Genomic DNA, 16,387 nt, shown 5'->3' on the forward strand with positions numbered 1-16,387 from the left:
TTCGTATATTAATTTTATGTGAGTAAATTAAGTAGTTATATATATATATATATATATATATATATATATGTATGTGTGTACAGAAAGTTGTTAGTTGAGACAGATCATTGGTACCGTCGGGCTTGAAACGGACGGTACCAATGATCTGTCTCAACTAACAACTTTCTGTACACAAAATATAAATACGCTCTTAAAATTTGGATTTTCCTTTTAATTGAGCACTCTGCTGGAATTCTTTTTCCAAAAAAAAAAAAAAAAAAAAAAAAACTAATCATATATATATATATATATATATATATATATATATATGGGTGTGTATATATTAGTGTTTGTATATATATGTGGGGGTGTATGTATGTGTGTGTATGTATGTGTGTGTGTATACGGAAATGGAAAAAAACAGATCTGCTCAAATTATGTAATTAATTCATAATGCGATTTTTTTTAATTTTCATCATTATTGAAAGACTTCCTCAGAAAGATTGAAACTGCTTTTTTCCTTTTTTTTTTTTACAAATAATAAAACGAGTTTTATTGTATTGTGTTGAACCTATCAGTTCTTTCCCATTCACTTCGACATTTTTGTCAGATTTTATAAAACTGTTTCTTCATGTAATATATATATATATATATATATATATATATATATATATATATATATATATATATGTATATATATCGTTTACATTTTCCGAAACCCAACTAGATGGCTGTTTTCTTTCGCGACGCCGTCCGTCTTTGACTGCTTCTTCTGCTGCTCCTGTCGAAACATGTCTGTAATTTGTTCAATAGTCTTGTCTTTGGTCTCGGGCAAGAACATGTACGTAAAGACCCAGAATATCAGAAGCAAAATCGTGAAAGGCACAAAGGAGAGATCATCTAACGCTTTCTGAAAAATAATAAATAAATAAATGAATAAATGAAGGAGAAAACGTAAAAATCGACCATAGTCTTATTCATTAGGCTACATCTGTCAGCACTAATAGTAGGTCACTTTTGTTGCTTTTTTTTTTATATTTTTATTATTTTCATTTTCCACGCTTAGTCCGAGTTAGCATTAATAAAATTATGCAGCCACATCTCTTATGTCTGTGTTTCTCGTCTCAACGTGACTTATACATTCTTATTTATCTATTTACTATTAATCGGTTATTTGTGGAAATATAAAATGTAATGGCATAAAATATTTTTTTTTTACTATTTGAAAATAATTACAGAATTAAATTCGCTATCACTCATATTGGTTTCTTTGTAAAAACAAGTCAACCATTTTAATCCATTTGCTAATAGTTGCAGAAAATGGATGAATTACTTCGTGAATCATTCAAAATTTGAAAGGAACTTGGAAGAATTTAAGCTGTCCAATAGAAAATCATTTATGAACTTGAAATTCTCCACAAATCCTCATCTATTAAAAGACTGCACACTTCAAACGCCAGTCATATTAGTTCATAACTGTCATGGCACATCCCTTATAAAAACTTATGACAAAAGAGTAAATAAAACCAATCAACTAAGAGTTAAAAAAAAAAAAAAAATGAAATATTTATTTTTACAAAAGCAAAAACATTTAAATAACATTTACAAATAAACACATATTTTGTTCGTACTGATATAACAAGACTTGAACGCTAGTATTAAATCTATGTCTTAAGGTGCAAGGGGAACAACTCTTATTAACTTCGAAATCAAATTGCTTATAAATGATTTAGACGAGATTTTTTTTTTACATGGGGGGGGGGTCACCACTTATCAAGGCCCAAAGGCCACTCGGGGATAAGGGTTAATGGGTGTACATTAGTCATTATGATAAGAGTTTTTGGTCAATAAGAAATCACAGAGAAATCTTTGTATTTACTCGAAATTCAATTCTTTAGTTGATGCTGGGAATGGCTTTTTTCTTTAAGTTCCTTTCAGCTAAAATGACGTTCTAGACACATTACCGGAGTTCAAACGAATCGTTAGCTGTTAGGTAAACAACTGTTTATGAAGCTGACTCGATTGCGAGTGGCGCATCCTTTTATACAGAATTTTCTGATTATTCTAGATTGTTCGTATTAGTTTGAAAAACCACTTCCGTGTTCTCACAAAAATCTTTCTAGATTGTTCTTAAGATTAATTAAAAAAAACTAAAAAACATTAATATTATTTATTTAATTTTATTATTAATTATGTGATTAATTATAACGTATATTATGCTTTAATTATATTATTTTATTATTAGAAAATTAATGATTAATTATTTATTAATTATTAAGTGTGTTAATTATTATAATACATATATTATTGTGGCAATATTTAAAAGAAAATATGCCTTCGTCAGATGTGTTTCACTTTCAAACGTGCATAAATAAATATTTATTTAAAAAATAATTCTGCGTTGCACTGGCTCCTTAAACTTACACATCCTAATAAGTTTTGTTTTAAGAAGATAAATACCTGAACATATGGAAAAGCAAAGCCATTAAGGAAATTTGCCAACCAGTTGATCATCGTGCAGATACTCATGGCAGGTGCCCTGTTTCCCTGGGAAAACAGTTCTGCTACAATCAACCAAGGAATGGAACCTGGAAACAAAGAGCACAAAAATGAGACAGGAAAAAAAAAAAAAAAAAAAAAAAACAACTTTCATCTTTTTGTATGTAGATTATTCAAACGTATTGTTTTTATCTTGGATATTATTCTCACAACGTTTCAGCCGATGTAACTTCCGACCACTTTTAGGATCTGTGGTATAACAGATATATGTGCTAAGTAAAAATTAGTTCTAAGTAACAGTCTCATGAAGGTCGAAGGTTCAATCCTCAGTAGGGGTATTACTAAAAGTACAATTACAAATTACGAGGATAGTTCCCAAAGTAAGGCCTCCTATTCTTTTATTCAAAAACTGAAATGTTGTAAAGCTACGAAGACAAGAGTGACACCATCAAAGCAAGCGACCTTTTGTGTTCCAGAATTTATTTTCCCAAAAACCATTATTCTCAATGCACTTCTGCGAGCCTCTTTCATTCACATCTGTCGAAAAACTTGTTCTTAAAATTTTAATGTAAAAATAGTTGTGAAACATTTGATAATTTATAAGTACCTTTTACATATGCATGCGTGTTGTGGTTTATTTTTAAAAATATTAGATTCAGCAAGTTAAATTTCTTTAAATTCTATAAAAAATATCTAACTAGCTTAGATATGATATTTGCCCAGATTTCGTACATTATTATAGAATTGTGATTTCAAAAGAAAAAGAAAATAAAAATGTATTTAGGTGCCATCAGCTAAGATCGAAACCGAAACTGTAGCAAAGCTGGTGACGTTACCACTGTACCAACATGACACACATATATATACCAATTAAAAATTAAAAATAAACAAAGATGAATGTCCAAAATGTATAAGGATTTTTTTCAATTTTGACCCCTTAAAAACAATTTCAGCTGGCTAAAAAAAGCATAAAAGAACGACCTGTAAAAAATCCAATCACTTTAGGCCTCTAGCACTGCTCTGCAACTTTTAATTTCGGAGGAGATAGAGTTTGAAAATACGGAGACAGAGAGACAGACATACAGCCGTTTAGATTAGATTAAAAACATCTTGCTGCTAAACTCCCTACATAGTATCTCTGCAATTATGTTCCAGATAGTAGCCCCCTACATCAAAGTGGCCCCGAGCCTTGTTTAGGGTGAAAAGGCAATTAAAAAAAAAAAAAAATTTTTTTAATTATTATTGAAACAAAATCGACAATTATTTCTACTACCGTTGTAGAATTTCCAAAAGTCCCGCTAGTATAAATGAGCATAAGAATAGATATGACTGGGTTGGAAATTGCGCAAACAATGACATTATGTACACAAAAATTAATTGCACAGAGAACAAGGTTCGGAGATCCCAAACTGTCTATCAACGTTTGTCGCATTGTCATAAAGTTGCGTTTCTTTGCCTTTTTTTACAAATTCGACTTCCACTAAATGTACTCTGATGATCTCACTGTACGTGTACTCCCTCCTTGATGTAAATACTCCCGACCTGCCCGACTAGCAGCAAAACCAGACCATTCCATCATCCTCCCAGGTATTACTTCTATTTTTTGGGGGGAAAGCAGAATTGAAAGTGAATCTTGGATTTACTTTCCGCAGCCTCGTAATTTTTGCTTTCCTTATTTTGTCCTTTAGTTCTCACATTCCATAATAAAGAGTAAAAAGTGAACCTTGGCTTTAATTTTCGCCAGCCGCGTAACTCGCTTTCCTTATTTTGTTTTTACTCCTTACATTCCATGAGCAATGTTTCTGACAAAAGGAGGGGGGAGATTTGCCGTTTTCTGGGTCAAAATCTATAGATCTGACATTTATTGTTTGCTAGTTTTTTGACCGTGAAGTATTTTTTTTTTTGTTTCTTAAATAACGTGACTTCATAACTTGTCTGAAGCGATTTGAATAAAATCAAAATTGTAGTATCTGTTGTGTTGTTATGAGACCATCTTCCCAGGCATTAATTCCTCCTTTTGGAGGCGGGGGAGTAGTGGAGTATATGTACGTCAGTTATCAAAAATAATTGTCACTAAAATAGAGGTTTCACCAAAGATCTTGATATGCGCTTGAATATCCCATACCTCTACAAAGCCACCATTCGGCCATGCAAGGAGTACTGTCGCCACATCTGAGCTGGTGCATCTACCACTAGTCTCTCCTTTAATAGGGTCCAAAAAAGGTCTCTAATAGGTCCCACTTTGTCTAGTAAGCTCCAACCCCTGTCCCATCGCTGCAATGTTGCATCTTTGTGCCTGTTTTACATGTATTTTAATAAAATATGCTCTGATGAACTCGTCGCACTTGTGCCCCCTCGACGTATATATCCCTGACAAACCTGCTTAGCAACAAAATCACACCCCTTCACTGTTGAGATCCCTAAATGCAAGAAAGCTTTCTACTCTAATAGTCTCTTTCCTCAAAAAGAAAGATTTTGGAATTCCCTTCCTCCTACCTGCTTCCCTGACTACTGATATGCAGAAGTTTAAATGTAACATAAGTCAACATCTTGTTAATCTTTCTTAGGCATGGTCGCAAATAGTAGCCCTTTACATCCAAGTGGCGATATGCCTTTCTAGAGGTGAACGTAAAAAAAAAAAATAAAAACATACCTGGGCCGATTGAAAAGGCAGCAACATAAAGTATGATCGTTAGGACACCAACAATTTGCATTCCTTTTACAGTGCCCTGAAGAAGAAAATAAATTACAGAATGATTCCAGACAATGTATGAAAAGTTGGTACTTATGCAGAATACGGACTGTGTTATCATCAGCATATTATGGACAAGGAATGTAAACCGCTGGAAGTTGCCAAACAAAACCTTCGTCATTCAATTTTTACCCAAAACCATGGCCAATATTTAAAATGCTAACAAATAGTTTAAAAAAAAAAAAAAAAAAAAAAAAGGATAAAATGTGTAACTATAATAAAAAATAGTTATGTATAGCAAGTTCAATAAAAAATAAAGTTACTTGTGCAGTTTATGAACCGTGCTGAAATAATGTTATTACTTAGAAAGCTATTCTTACAGACATATTCTGGACAGGTTATACAAACTGCCGAAAGTTGTCGAAATGCATAGCCAATGAAATCACAACAGCTGAAATGAAAATACAGAATAATTTGAAATGCCACCCCTCCTCCTTGATAAGAACGGCTTTCTAAATAATAGTATTAAAAAAGTTATAGATATATATCTGTATGTGCGTATATATATATATATATATATATATATATATATATAAGAATTACAGTTAAGTTTACCAAAATGATCCAAGATGGCTAAACTAAAGTAAATTATAAATATTAAAGAATTAATATTTATAAAGTAATCTCAACCAGATGTAAAAGCTCGATAAAACCAAATAGGAGATAGAGCTTATAATAAGAACAAGTAGTTAATAAAAGATGTTAAAAAATACTTTGAAAAAGAGTTAAAAACATATTTAATTTTAAAAAGAAAGCACTAAATAAATGGATAGTCCTTAATCCGCGGAGTTTCGAAGAAATACTTTCCTTCTCATCAGAGGGTAGGATTTAGCAAAATGTGGGATCGGATTTTGCTTGCAAAAGTATTAAATGAAACTACAAGTAAGTAATAGATCTTACTTGATAACACAAACTGAAGCAGAGGAATCGGAAATTAGACTATAATTTTCCCAATTCCGATACCCCAAAAAGTTCTGGTTTTTCCGATTCCAGATTCCGATTAATCGTCCCAACATAAATATATATATATATATATATACACATACACAGGCGGCAAAAAAAAAATGTCCGCACTTGTAATTTTTTAAAAAACTGCAAATTTAAGCTAAATTTAATCTAACTGTTAAAACAAACTATACCTAATTTGATTGGCGTTTTATTCTACTATAATTTTACCTGTTTATATTTGACTTTTAATTGAAATATTCTAGTGTTCATGTCAATTTAAAAAAATAACTTCAAATTGAGAAGGCAAAAAGAAAGTCCGCACAATGGAAAATTGTTATTTAAATATAACTTTAGGACATTAATGCAACACAAATACAATAGGAACACAATGAACTAGTTAATATTTAATAGCATAGCCCTTCTGCAATTTGATAGCCTGCAATCTTGTGGGAATTCCTTGAATTAGACTGCAGTAATACTCCGGGGAAATGGCATCCCACTTTTCTTTAATTTTTGTCCAAAGTTCTTCCAAATTTGAAATTTTATCATAGCGTAGCTGTTGCTTGATGTAATGCCATATGTTTTCGATAGGACTGAGGTCTGGAAATTGTGCAGGCCAATCCAAACACGAAATATCATGCTCTTCCAGGAACCTCTTGACATTGCTAGCTGTGTGAATGGGAGCATTATCCTGCATGAAGATGGGAATATCATCCAAATTCTGACCAAAGTAGGGTAGAAAATGCTCAGTCAACATTAATATACTTAGTCGAATTAATTCGACATTGCAAGTAAACTATAGGCCCTGGACCATTAGTACTAATAATGCCCCACACAAAACCTCCACCACCTTGTAACATTGAAACTGAGCACCAAGGATTAAATTCTTCGTTTTTCCTCTGACGGACGTACTGCCTACCATCACTGCCTAGCCTATTGAACTTGCTTTTGTCGCTAAAAAGCACTTTTGACCAATATGAAGTCATGATTTTCACAGAAAGCACCGTCTGGACTTCATCAGATCGATGAAGTCCAGACGGCATTTTCTTTGCGTCTTGCAACATATCCTTACAAATTAAATTCCTTTAATCTGTTCTTGATAGTAGAAAGAGAGCACTTTTTAACAAGATTGCACTGTCGTTGGATTTGGGGAGCCATTTCAAATCTGTTTCTTAGGCTGCAGATCTTGATAGCATTGTCTTCCCTGTTAGAAGTCACTCTAGTATATCCAGATTTAAGGGCATCATGAACACTGCCGGTGTTTTGGTGCTTTTACACAGTCTTTCGTACCATTTTCTCATCACATTTATATCTGCGCCCGATTTCTCAATTGGATAAACCAGAAAGGTGGAGATTAATGAGCTCCTGACGATCACTAAGAGAAAGTCATGGCATATGGACTAGATGTTACGTTGTATAACCTGGAACAACAACAATTACGATTAGAGGTGCTTTGTTACCTGTTGATGGACATTTTAAACTGATTTAGGGGCGAAAATTAAGCTGGTTTTAAGCGAATTTGCTGCTGCAAACTTTCTTTTTGCCTCCTCAATTTTAAGCTATTTTTTAAATTGACGTGAACACTAGAATATTTCAATTAAAAGTCAAATATGAACAGGTGAAATTATAGAGGAATAAAAGACAAATCAAATGAGGTATAGTTTGTTTAAACAGTTACATGAAATTTACCACACACACAATTTAATGTAACCAATGAAATTTAATAAGTATTTATATTTGAAGATGATAAATCGGTGGTAGTTTCAGCATAAAACGATTTTGTTTATAATTTATTTATGAAAATGCAAGTTTTTTTTTTAATGAAAATTCAATATTTCAAATGTCCTGCATTCTTCATCAAGAATAATTAAGAAATTAGTGAAAATGAAGTGGGGTTTTTTTTTTTGGGGGGGGGGGGGTTACCACACTCATCATAATTATTCCTGATTAAGAAATCAGGGTGTTTGATATATTGAATTTTTATAAAAGGTTATAAAGAAAATATCATTTTATTCTTCAATTCTGATAATAGGGAACCCATATAAAGTTCTCTTCAGCCAATCTATTTTATCTGTTTATAATCAGAAGTAGAAAAACAGACATACATTACAAGATCTTATGCAAATCTCGTTTTTTTTTTTTTTTGTTTTTTTGTAATCTTAAATTATCTTAAATGATTGAACTTTGAAAAATTGTCCATTTACTATTTTGGACGCCAAAGAAACAGAAAAGGAAAAACAAGACTAAAAAGGAAAAACTGGGATATTTTTTAATGGTTCTGTTATTGTTGATTTTATATTATGAACTATTTATCGCATCACCGATGAAAAAATTTGGTTTATTAATTCATCAAATTCAAATTTTTTCCAGCCTTAAACGGAATTTTTTTTATCCTAACTTATTTGTAAACTTAAACTATAAGGGAGACAACGTTTTAAAGGTCTGATCGCCTTCACAAAAAAAAAAGAAAAAAAAAAACTTAAATCCGATATTTTCAAGCCTAATTCAAATGGATAATAATTATTTTTATTTATATAATACTGTATTTAACTTTATTCTTCTTCTATCTGTTCTATATTACACATGCTTATATTCTCCTTCAATCGCCTAATCTAATATGGGTCAAGTGTAAATTTTATTTAAATAATCTGAAGAAACCTATCTTATATACATTTTAATTATACTCATCGAAATTTTTTCTAAAAACCTAATCCATCAGATTGGACAAAATTAAAATTAAAAATTTTTAATAAAAATTTAGATTTAAAAATTATAATTTATATTTGAAAATTTAAATGTAGTCTATGTTTTTGTGGGAAATGTTTATCCAGAAGCCTAAGGAAAAATGGTACACTATACTAATAGAAATGTTAAAATTATATATATATATATATATATATATATATATATTAAGCTAATCAAAATTTTTTGAAATCAGGTTTTGTTTTTTTTTCTCGTCCCAGTTTATAAGGAGTGCTTTTCTCCTGCGGATACAAACTTTCTTATTTTGACATTTTGTTTTCCTTATAATAGTGCTCTCTGCTGGAATTCTTTTCTTCAAGAAAAAAAAAATATATATATATATATATATATATATATATATATATATATAAATTAACTTTTGTTTATCTTTATGATCCTAGAAGATCAAACTTACGTTTAGCGTTAGGGCCAAAGTCATGACAATGCTAAGTATAAACATTCCCATAAGCCCTGAAAGTTGAAGAGTTCTTCGACCCATATATTCCATCAGCGGAATGCTTATGAAAGTCATGACAACCATGACAGCACCAATACCACTAACGGCGTGTGTGGCCACATCGGGCAGCATTCCAGCTGAGACAAACAAGGAATGCGAATAATACAGAATCTGAAAAAAAAAAAAAAAAATGGATAAGAAAGATAATGAAATGAACATGTGATACTATCGATGTTTCCCACCCAACCAAATGTTGGGAAGTAGGGGAGAAAGAGAAAAAAAAAATGTATAATAAAAGAAAGGGGAAATGGGTTTATCAGCAGAACAATGCATAGGAAGTGGTTCACAAAGGAACACAAAAGGAAGCTGATATGGGATTGTTGGTCAAGATGTGCCACTAAATGGAAACAAAGGATCAGTCAATATAGTTTTTGGGATGGCGTTGGGTTCACAACAATCAGGAATAGTTGGCGACAATCTCGAATTTGCGATGGAAGAGAATAAAGTTGAGGAAAGCTGTGAGTTTGAGACAGTCAAAGGCAGATAGTGGCTCAGAAGAGATGGGGAAATGAATTGATCAACCAATTGGCAAACACAGCTTCAACAGTAAATGTTGACTTTGATGTGTATAGGGTCTATGCTGTAACACACACACATACGAAATGCAACTCATATTTGCAGAATGTGTTATGGTTTGTGTTTTTGGATTACATTCTTGGCCTTTTGGCCAAGATCAAAGTGTAGTATAAAGACCATATGTGGGGATAACCCCACATATCAGACCTTGGTCAATGTAGGGGCAACCCTTCATACCAACAGTTACTATCCAGCTCCCATTTCCCACCTCTCGGGAGCTGGTCCCCCTTTTCCCTCCCCCTGCCTCTCTCTCCACATTAAAAAACGGCCTTGTGCCTAATTTGCTCAGTGGGGAAGCAAATAAATACATACTGCAAGCAAAGACCATATGTGGGGCAACCCTACATATAAGACCTTGGTCAATGTAGGGACAACCCTTCATACCAATTGTCACTATCCAGCTCCCCTACTCCCCGGGGAGCTGGTCCCCATTTCCCCTTCACTCCTCACATTAAAAATCAGCCTTGTGCCTAATTTTCTCCGTAGGGGAGCAAATGAATACCAACCCCACATATAAGACCTTGGTCAATGTAGTGGCAACCCTTCATACCAATTGTCACTATCCAGCTCCCCTACTCCCCGGGGAGTTATTCCCCATTTCCCCTTCACTCCTCACATTAAAAATCGGCCTTGTGCCTAATTTGCTCGGTGGGGGAGCAAATGAATACCCTTTTGGCCAAGATCAAAGTGTAGTATCTGTTCTTCAGATGCTGCACTTCCATTTCTTGTTCGCTTTCAGGTGGAGGAGCAGTCCTTCACGACTGAGACAATTTTTATTTTTGTACCTTTTCTCCACGTTAAAAAACGACCCTGGTGTCTAACTCTGTCCCGTGGGGAGGCATTGTAAATAGGTACAATAAGGACCCCAGCTAACTAATAAATAATAAGGCGTTATATTATCTGCGATCAAGATGGATTTTTTAATGGAGAATGCATTTATTTATTTACAAAATGTTTGAATAAAACCAATTTAGGACAAAATTTGCATTGATATTTTCATGAAATATTTTTATTTTATTTTTTTTTTAAATAAAAAAAAACAAATTATTTTTAAAATATAAGTGTATTAGAAGGCTATAGCAATGTGGGTTGCCAGTGTGAGAAGTGTTGTGGAAAATGAACAAAAATAGACCAACCGGTGGAAATCTTGTAGTATAGTGAAATACCGGACATCTATTTATTTTTCAAAGTCGCATATAACATCACATATGAAATCAGTAAATGGGGACTGTATTTTGGGACCGGGATGGTTGGTGTCTTTGATATTTCGGGATAACATCCCTTTGTCAAAAAGAAGTGTGAAAACCGAAGAATGTTTAAAAAGAGAGAAAACGCCATAGTAATGAATTATTTTTACTGAAAGATTTTAACAAAGAAGGAAAGGAGACTGATGGAGCAATAATTGAGCAGAAGAATTCTTTAATACTTGTTATCAGTGAAGCAATTTTCCAGTCATCAGGGAAGCAAGACTCGGTTAGGCATTTGTTGAAGAGTTTGGAGAGGACAGGGGCTAGCTCAGCGGAGCATTTCTTAATTAGTATAGTAGAGATCAACTCACGCCTATGTACGTTGGTGATGTGCAGATTTTTTTTTTTTACAATATCACAGGCATTATCATACTCCCATTGATGTCAACGTATGAGGTCTGCTGTTTTCTGCATCAGAATCTATTTAACACATATCGTTAACTAATTTTTAAACGAAGTATTTTTAACCTTTTTTCAGGCTTCATCATTCATGGATCGATTAAAACAAACAAAAAAAATTTTTTTTAATCTTACTCCAGTGGAAGCCAAGATAGCCCATCCAGAGCGAATGCCACACCAGGTAATACCGGTTCATTGTATCCTTTTCGCTTCCATCACTTTTTTTTTTTTTTTTTTTTTTTACAAGGTAAGACTCGAAGGCCACTTAAGAATAAGGCATTAATAAATGTAAGGTGGTAGTTTAGTAATCGTAAATGGTGTAGATTGGGTAGAATTTGGATTATTTTAGCAGACGGTTCAACAAGAACTTGTTTACATTGGACTTGGAGGCTACCATATTGTAGGAAGCAGACCAGCAGAACAGTGTTCCACAGGCAGAGAGTTCTAGTGTTACAGAGAGAGAGAGAGAGAGAGAGAGGTGAGTAAACGTGGAGGTAGACACGTTTACCAGAACCGAAGGTCAGCTGACCAAATTACGTATGTGTGACATGGTTGGCTAGATCTTTGAGATTTGATTTGAGCTTTGAAGAAGACGGACGTTTTTCCGTGGTCTCCCCCTCTTAACTGGGGAGGGGGGAGACGAACGCTGACGTGTGTGAAGAAGAACCCACACAAGCAGATTTCACTTCCACCTGCTGCAGGACCTCTGGGGAAAGTGAAATAAAAAACTATAAAACCCATTCATCGTCTTGGAGTGATAAATCTTCGTCAAACAGGTATCAAGTCTCCCTCCAGGATGAGAAATTTCCAGATGGTCCGTTTTGAAGAAGCAGAGGTAGGTTCAGAAATTACATGTCACACACACGATTCCCTTTATGATAATCAAACACACAACCATTTATATGAGAGACAATCATACGGAATCTTCTTATGTTATATAGAAAACGTAAATAGTGCCTCTCGATGAATTGAATATATAACATATCGGTAATTTGGTGCTCGTGGACCAGTCGCATCACCGATGCGATAATCGAACCTGTGTTTAAGAAAATACAACGTGGAAGCATGGAGATTTAGTGTCAAGAAAAAAGAAATAGACTAAAAAAAAAAGAAAAAAAAAAAAGGACAAGAAAAACAATAAAATGTATGGAAAAAAGAACCTGTGTTTAAGAAAATACAACGTGGAAGCATGGAGATTTAGTGTCAAGAAAAAAGAAATAGACTAAAAAAAAAAAGAAAAAAAAAAAAGGACAAGAAAAACAATAAAATGTATGGAAAAAAAAAAGAAAAAGAAAGAACAGTAGAAAAAAATACAAATCAACACACACACAACGTAGGGTCCATTAAAACACTAGGCGAATTAGAAAAATAATTAAAAAAAAAAGAAAAAAAAAAAGCAATACACACGTACAACCTTTTCACGAAGAAAGAAAAGGAAGACATACAGACACACAGATGTAAAACTTTATATATAGAAAATAGTTTAAAAAAATGTTTATCGTATTGGGAATTAGCTCATTATGAACGAAGAAAAATATCACTTAATGTCAAAATTAGAAGGGAAAAACAAAGAATGGCCTTATTCTGTAAATTTTTAACAACAGCTAGTGAGAAAACCAGAAAAAAAAAAAAAAAGAAATAGAACATATGACTGTAGTAAGCCTTTACCAAAAGATAAACATGTCAATCACAAAAATGTGTTATGAATATTTTGTGTCATTTTTAAACTGTGAACTAAATGTAACTTTTAATGAAAAACAATATGTACTTTTGATGAAAAACAATGGATAGGTTCTGAAATGTGATTTTTTTTTTCTTTTTCACTAATTATACGATTTTTTTTCTTAGGAATTTTTTTCTGACATGGACAATTTTAGTTCCATCGAGTGTTAGGATTGTCTGAGACTTTATAAGTGAGTCGTTTTATTTTATTTTAGAAACGACTGTATTTTAATTGTAAATGTCTAGGTATTTTTTGTAAACGACTGATTTTTCTTTAATTTTGAATTCTGTGGAATGGTAAAAGATGATGCACTATGCAGCCGACCTAGTTGATGACGTGGTCAAATGGGTTTCCACGAATCTGTGTTTTGTTAATTGGAATTTTGTTATTAGTAAGATGGGACTTTGTGATTGCTTATAGGATATTTTTGTATTTTTTAATTTATTATTTTTATGTAATTGATGTGTTGTCAAACGGTATTGGCAGAATTTTCTTGTTCTTTGACATGTATTTTTTTTTCGCAGAATGGTGAGGTGAAATCTTTGCTTGTGGGGTCTATTGAAAGAATGATTAATAAAAGAAAGAACGTGTTAATTAATTAATCAATAATCATAATAGTAATAATAAAATAGGGAAAAAGAGAAAGAAATAAGATTTAAACAGTGTAATAAATAATAATAATAAAAAAAAAAAAAGTTTCGGAAGAGTCAAAGGTTCAGTCGGTATTAATTTCAATTTTCGAAAAGTAGAATAAATGTTCTATTCGACATGAGTGACGTTTTGACCACATAAGTAAGGTAGAGAAAAAAGGATAAATATAGGGTTAAATAAACTATATGAAGAAATGAAAGAAAAAAGTGGGGCGTGAATGGAGTTTAATTTCTGTGGCAAGCATGTTAGAATTTTGGAGAGGTGTTGAATTACATGGGTAGTTATTAATTTCATTATTCTCGAGAAATGATTCGAATTTTATTTTTTTATCGTGATTTCTATTGATTTCAAGTAGAATCGACATGGAGCAACTTTGAGTACTTCATGTGTGGAAATCCGATGTTTTCCGTGAAGCTATGTGTCTTCAAGGCAGGTTGCGCTTACCGACTTTGGAAAAAAAAAAGTTTTTTCTGACATAGCAGTAAACGGAATGTATTCTGTCCAGCGTGAGCGGATCTAGTTGTAATCAACTTCAGGGAGCAAATGAAATGCCCACTGACATGGTGTAAGGGGCAGAGGGGGTGCAATGGCTGACGTGGCCATTATGTTACGAATCGCTCAAGAGAAGATGAATGAAATATGTATGCAAGTACTTAGGAAAATAGAAGGCTACCCACCATATGGAATGTTAAGAGGTTTTTTGTTTCCCACAAAATACTAGTAATAAGAGTAGGCTTATGATGAATAGGATAAGGCTTGGGATGGAAAATTTTTTTTTTTGTGTGCTACCTATGGGAAGAAAAGCTGATCTGTAAAGCCAAGCACGATGATAGTCCGTTTTGAAGAGGCAGATGGACCTCGATTTTATTATTCGGTTGATTGCCGAGAATTTATCGATCACGCGTAGTGTCGACGGGAGTAAAGGATGCTCCTGAAATTCTGATTTAAATTATGAAGAGACCATGGGGTCACAGGGAGTTGTTGACCTTCGAGGGCGCAAGGATTAGCGCCACATGGTATTATTTGTTGCTATTATTTTACTTGGTATATTAAATAAAGGTATGACAGTTTTCTTTGCCAGTGGGGTGAGCATATATATCCCATTCTTAGTAAATGTGGGAAGTAGAAAATGTATGCCTTCGCCATACATTTTGATAAAAAGGGGGGAAGGAATGTTACAGAGAGAGAGAGAGAGAGAGAGAGGTGAGTAAACGTGGAGGTAGACACGTTTACCAGAACCGAAGGTCAGCTGACCAGATTACGTATGAATGATGTGGTTGGCTAGATCTGGGAGATTTGATTTGGGCTTTGAAGAAGACGGACGTTTTTCCGTGGTCTCCCCCTCTTAACTGAGGAGGGGGGAGACGAACGCTGACGTGTGTGAAGAAGAACCCACACAAGCAGATTTCACTTCCACCTGCTGCAGGACCTCTGGGGAAAGTGAAATAAAAAACTATAAAACCGATTCATCGTCTTGGAGTGATAAATCTTCGTCAAACAGGTATCAAGTCTCCCTCCAGGATGAGAAATTTCCAGATGGTCCGTTTTGAAGAAGCAGAGGTAGGTTCAGAAATTACATGTCACACACACGATTCCCTTTATGATAATCAAACGCACAACCATTTACATTAGAGACAATCATACGCACACGGAATCTTTGATGTTATACAGTGTATACACCCAAACGTAAAAAGTGCCCCTCAATGATAATCCAGTGAGAACTCCGATGAAGAACCCTATGTAACAAAAGTTCAATTTGGTGCCCCTCTAGAATAACCTCGATGATAACGAATATATAACACTAGGAAATAAGCTTTATTCATGGAAGCTGCATTTAGATTTAGGCACATCTAGAGATTGGGGGAAATTGTAGCTAGTCGAGTGTTTTTTGTGAAAGTTTGGCAAGGAGGAACAATAGATTAGAGCTTAGACGAGCACTTGCCATGAAAATAACGATAGAGCAGAGACATTTATTCATTAACAGTCCAATGTAATAAAGAATGGAAAGAATAAAAAGACTGAAATATTCCATCAGAAATAAAAGGATATATCACCAAAAGTAGTAATACTATTTTAACCCGCAATTGTAGAAAGAGAAAGGGAGAAGGAAGGGAGTTAGTCAAGAGAAATAAACTAATTTTGTATTTTCATGTCTTTTATATTTAAATGGCTTTTTCAAACTCACCTTTTCTGGTTCAAATAATCTAACCAAAACTCAATGGGTGATCCTGCAGATTATATATTTTTTTCTAGTGTTGGACAGAGCCGGGCCGATGCCAATAAAAATGGAGGTGTGCACACACGCACACACACACACACACAGGAAGATTTTTGATCTACATTCTTATGTTCCA

The 16,387-nt window shown here is 33.6% G+C and overlaps 1 protein-coding gene across 1 annotated transcript in view; it reads right to left on the reverse strand.

Moving 5' to 3' along the window:
* Nucleotides 1-626: 626 nt before the first annotated feature.
* The window catches only part of LOC145245859 (solute carrier family 2, facilitated glucose transporter member 1-like), a 195,064-nt gene continuing 179,303 nt past the window's right edge, over nucleotides 627-16,387 (reverse strand). Inside the window, exons 10-13 of the mRNA XM_080107567.1 lie at nucleotides 9,336-9,548; nucleotides 5,132-5,207; nucleotides 2,440-2,567; nucleotides 627-889 (exon numbers count right to left, since the gene is read on the reverse strand). Of these exons, the coding sequence (XP_079963693.1) occupies nucleotides 683-889; nucleotides 2,440-2,567; nucleotides 5,132-5,207; nucleotides 9,336-9,548 (624 nt within the window). The 3' untranslated portion in view covers nucleotides 627-682. The remainder of the gene's footprint in view (nucleotides 890-2,439; nucleotides 2,568-5,131; nucleotides 5,208-9,335; nucleotides 9,549-16,387) is intronic.

Source organism: Euprymna scolopes, chromosome 23, assembly GCF_053919585.1.
Source record: "Euprymna scolopes isolate OS-2025 chromosome 23, ASM5391958v1, whole genome shotgun sequence".
Classification (NCBI taxonomy): Eukaryota; Metazoa; Mollusca; class Cephalopoda; order Sepiida; family Sepiolidae; genus Euprymna; species Euprymna scolopes.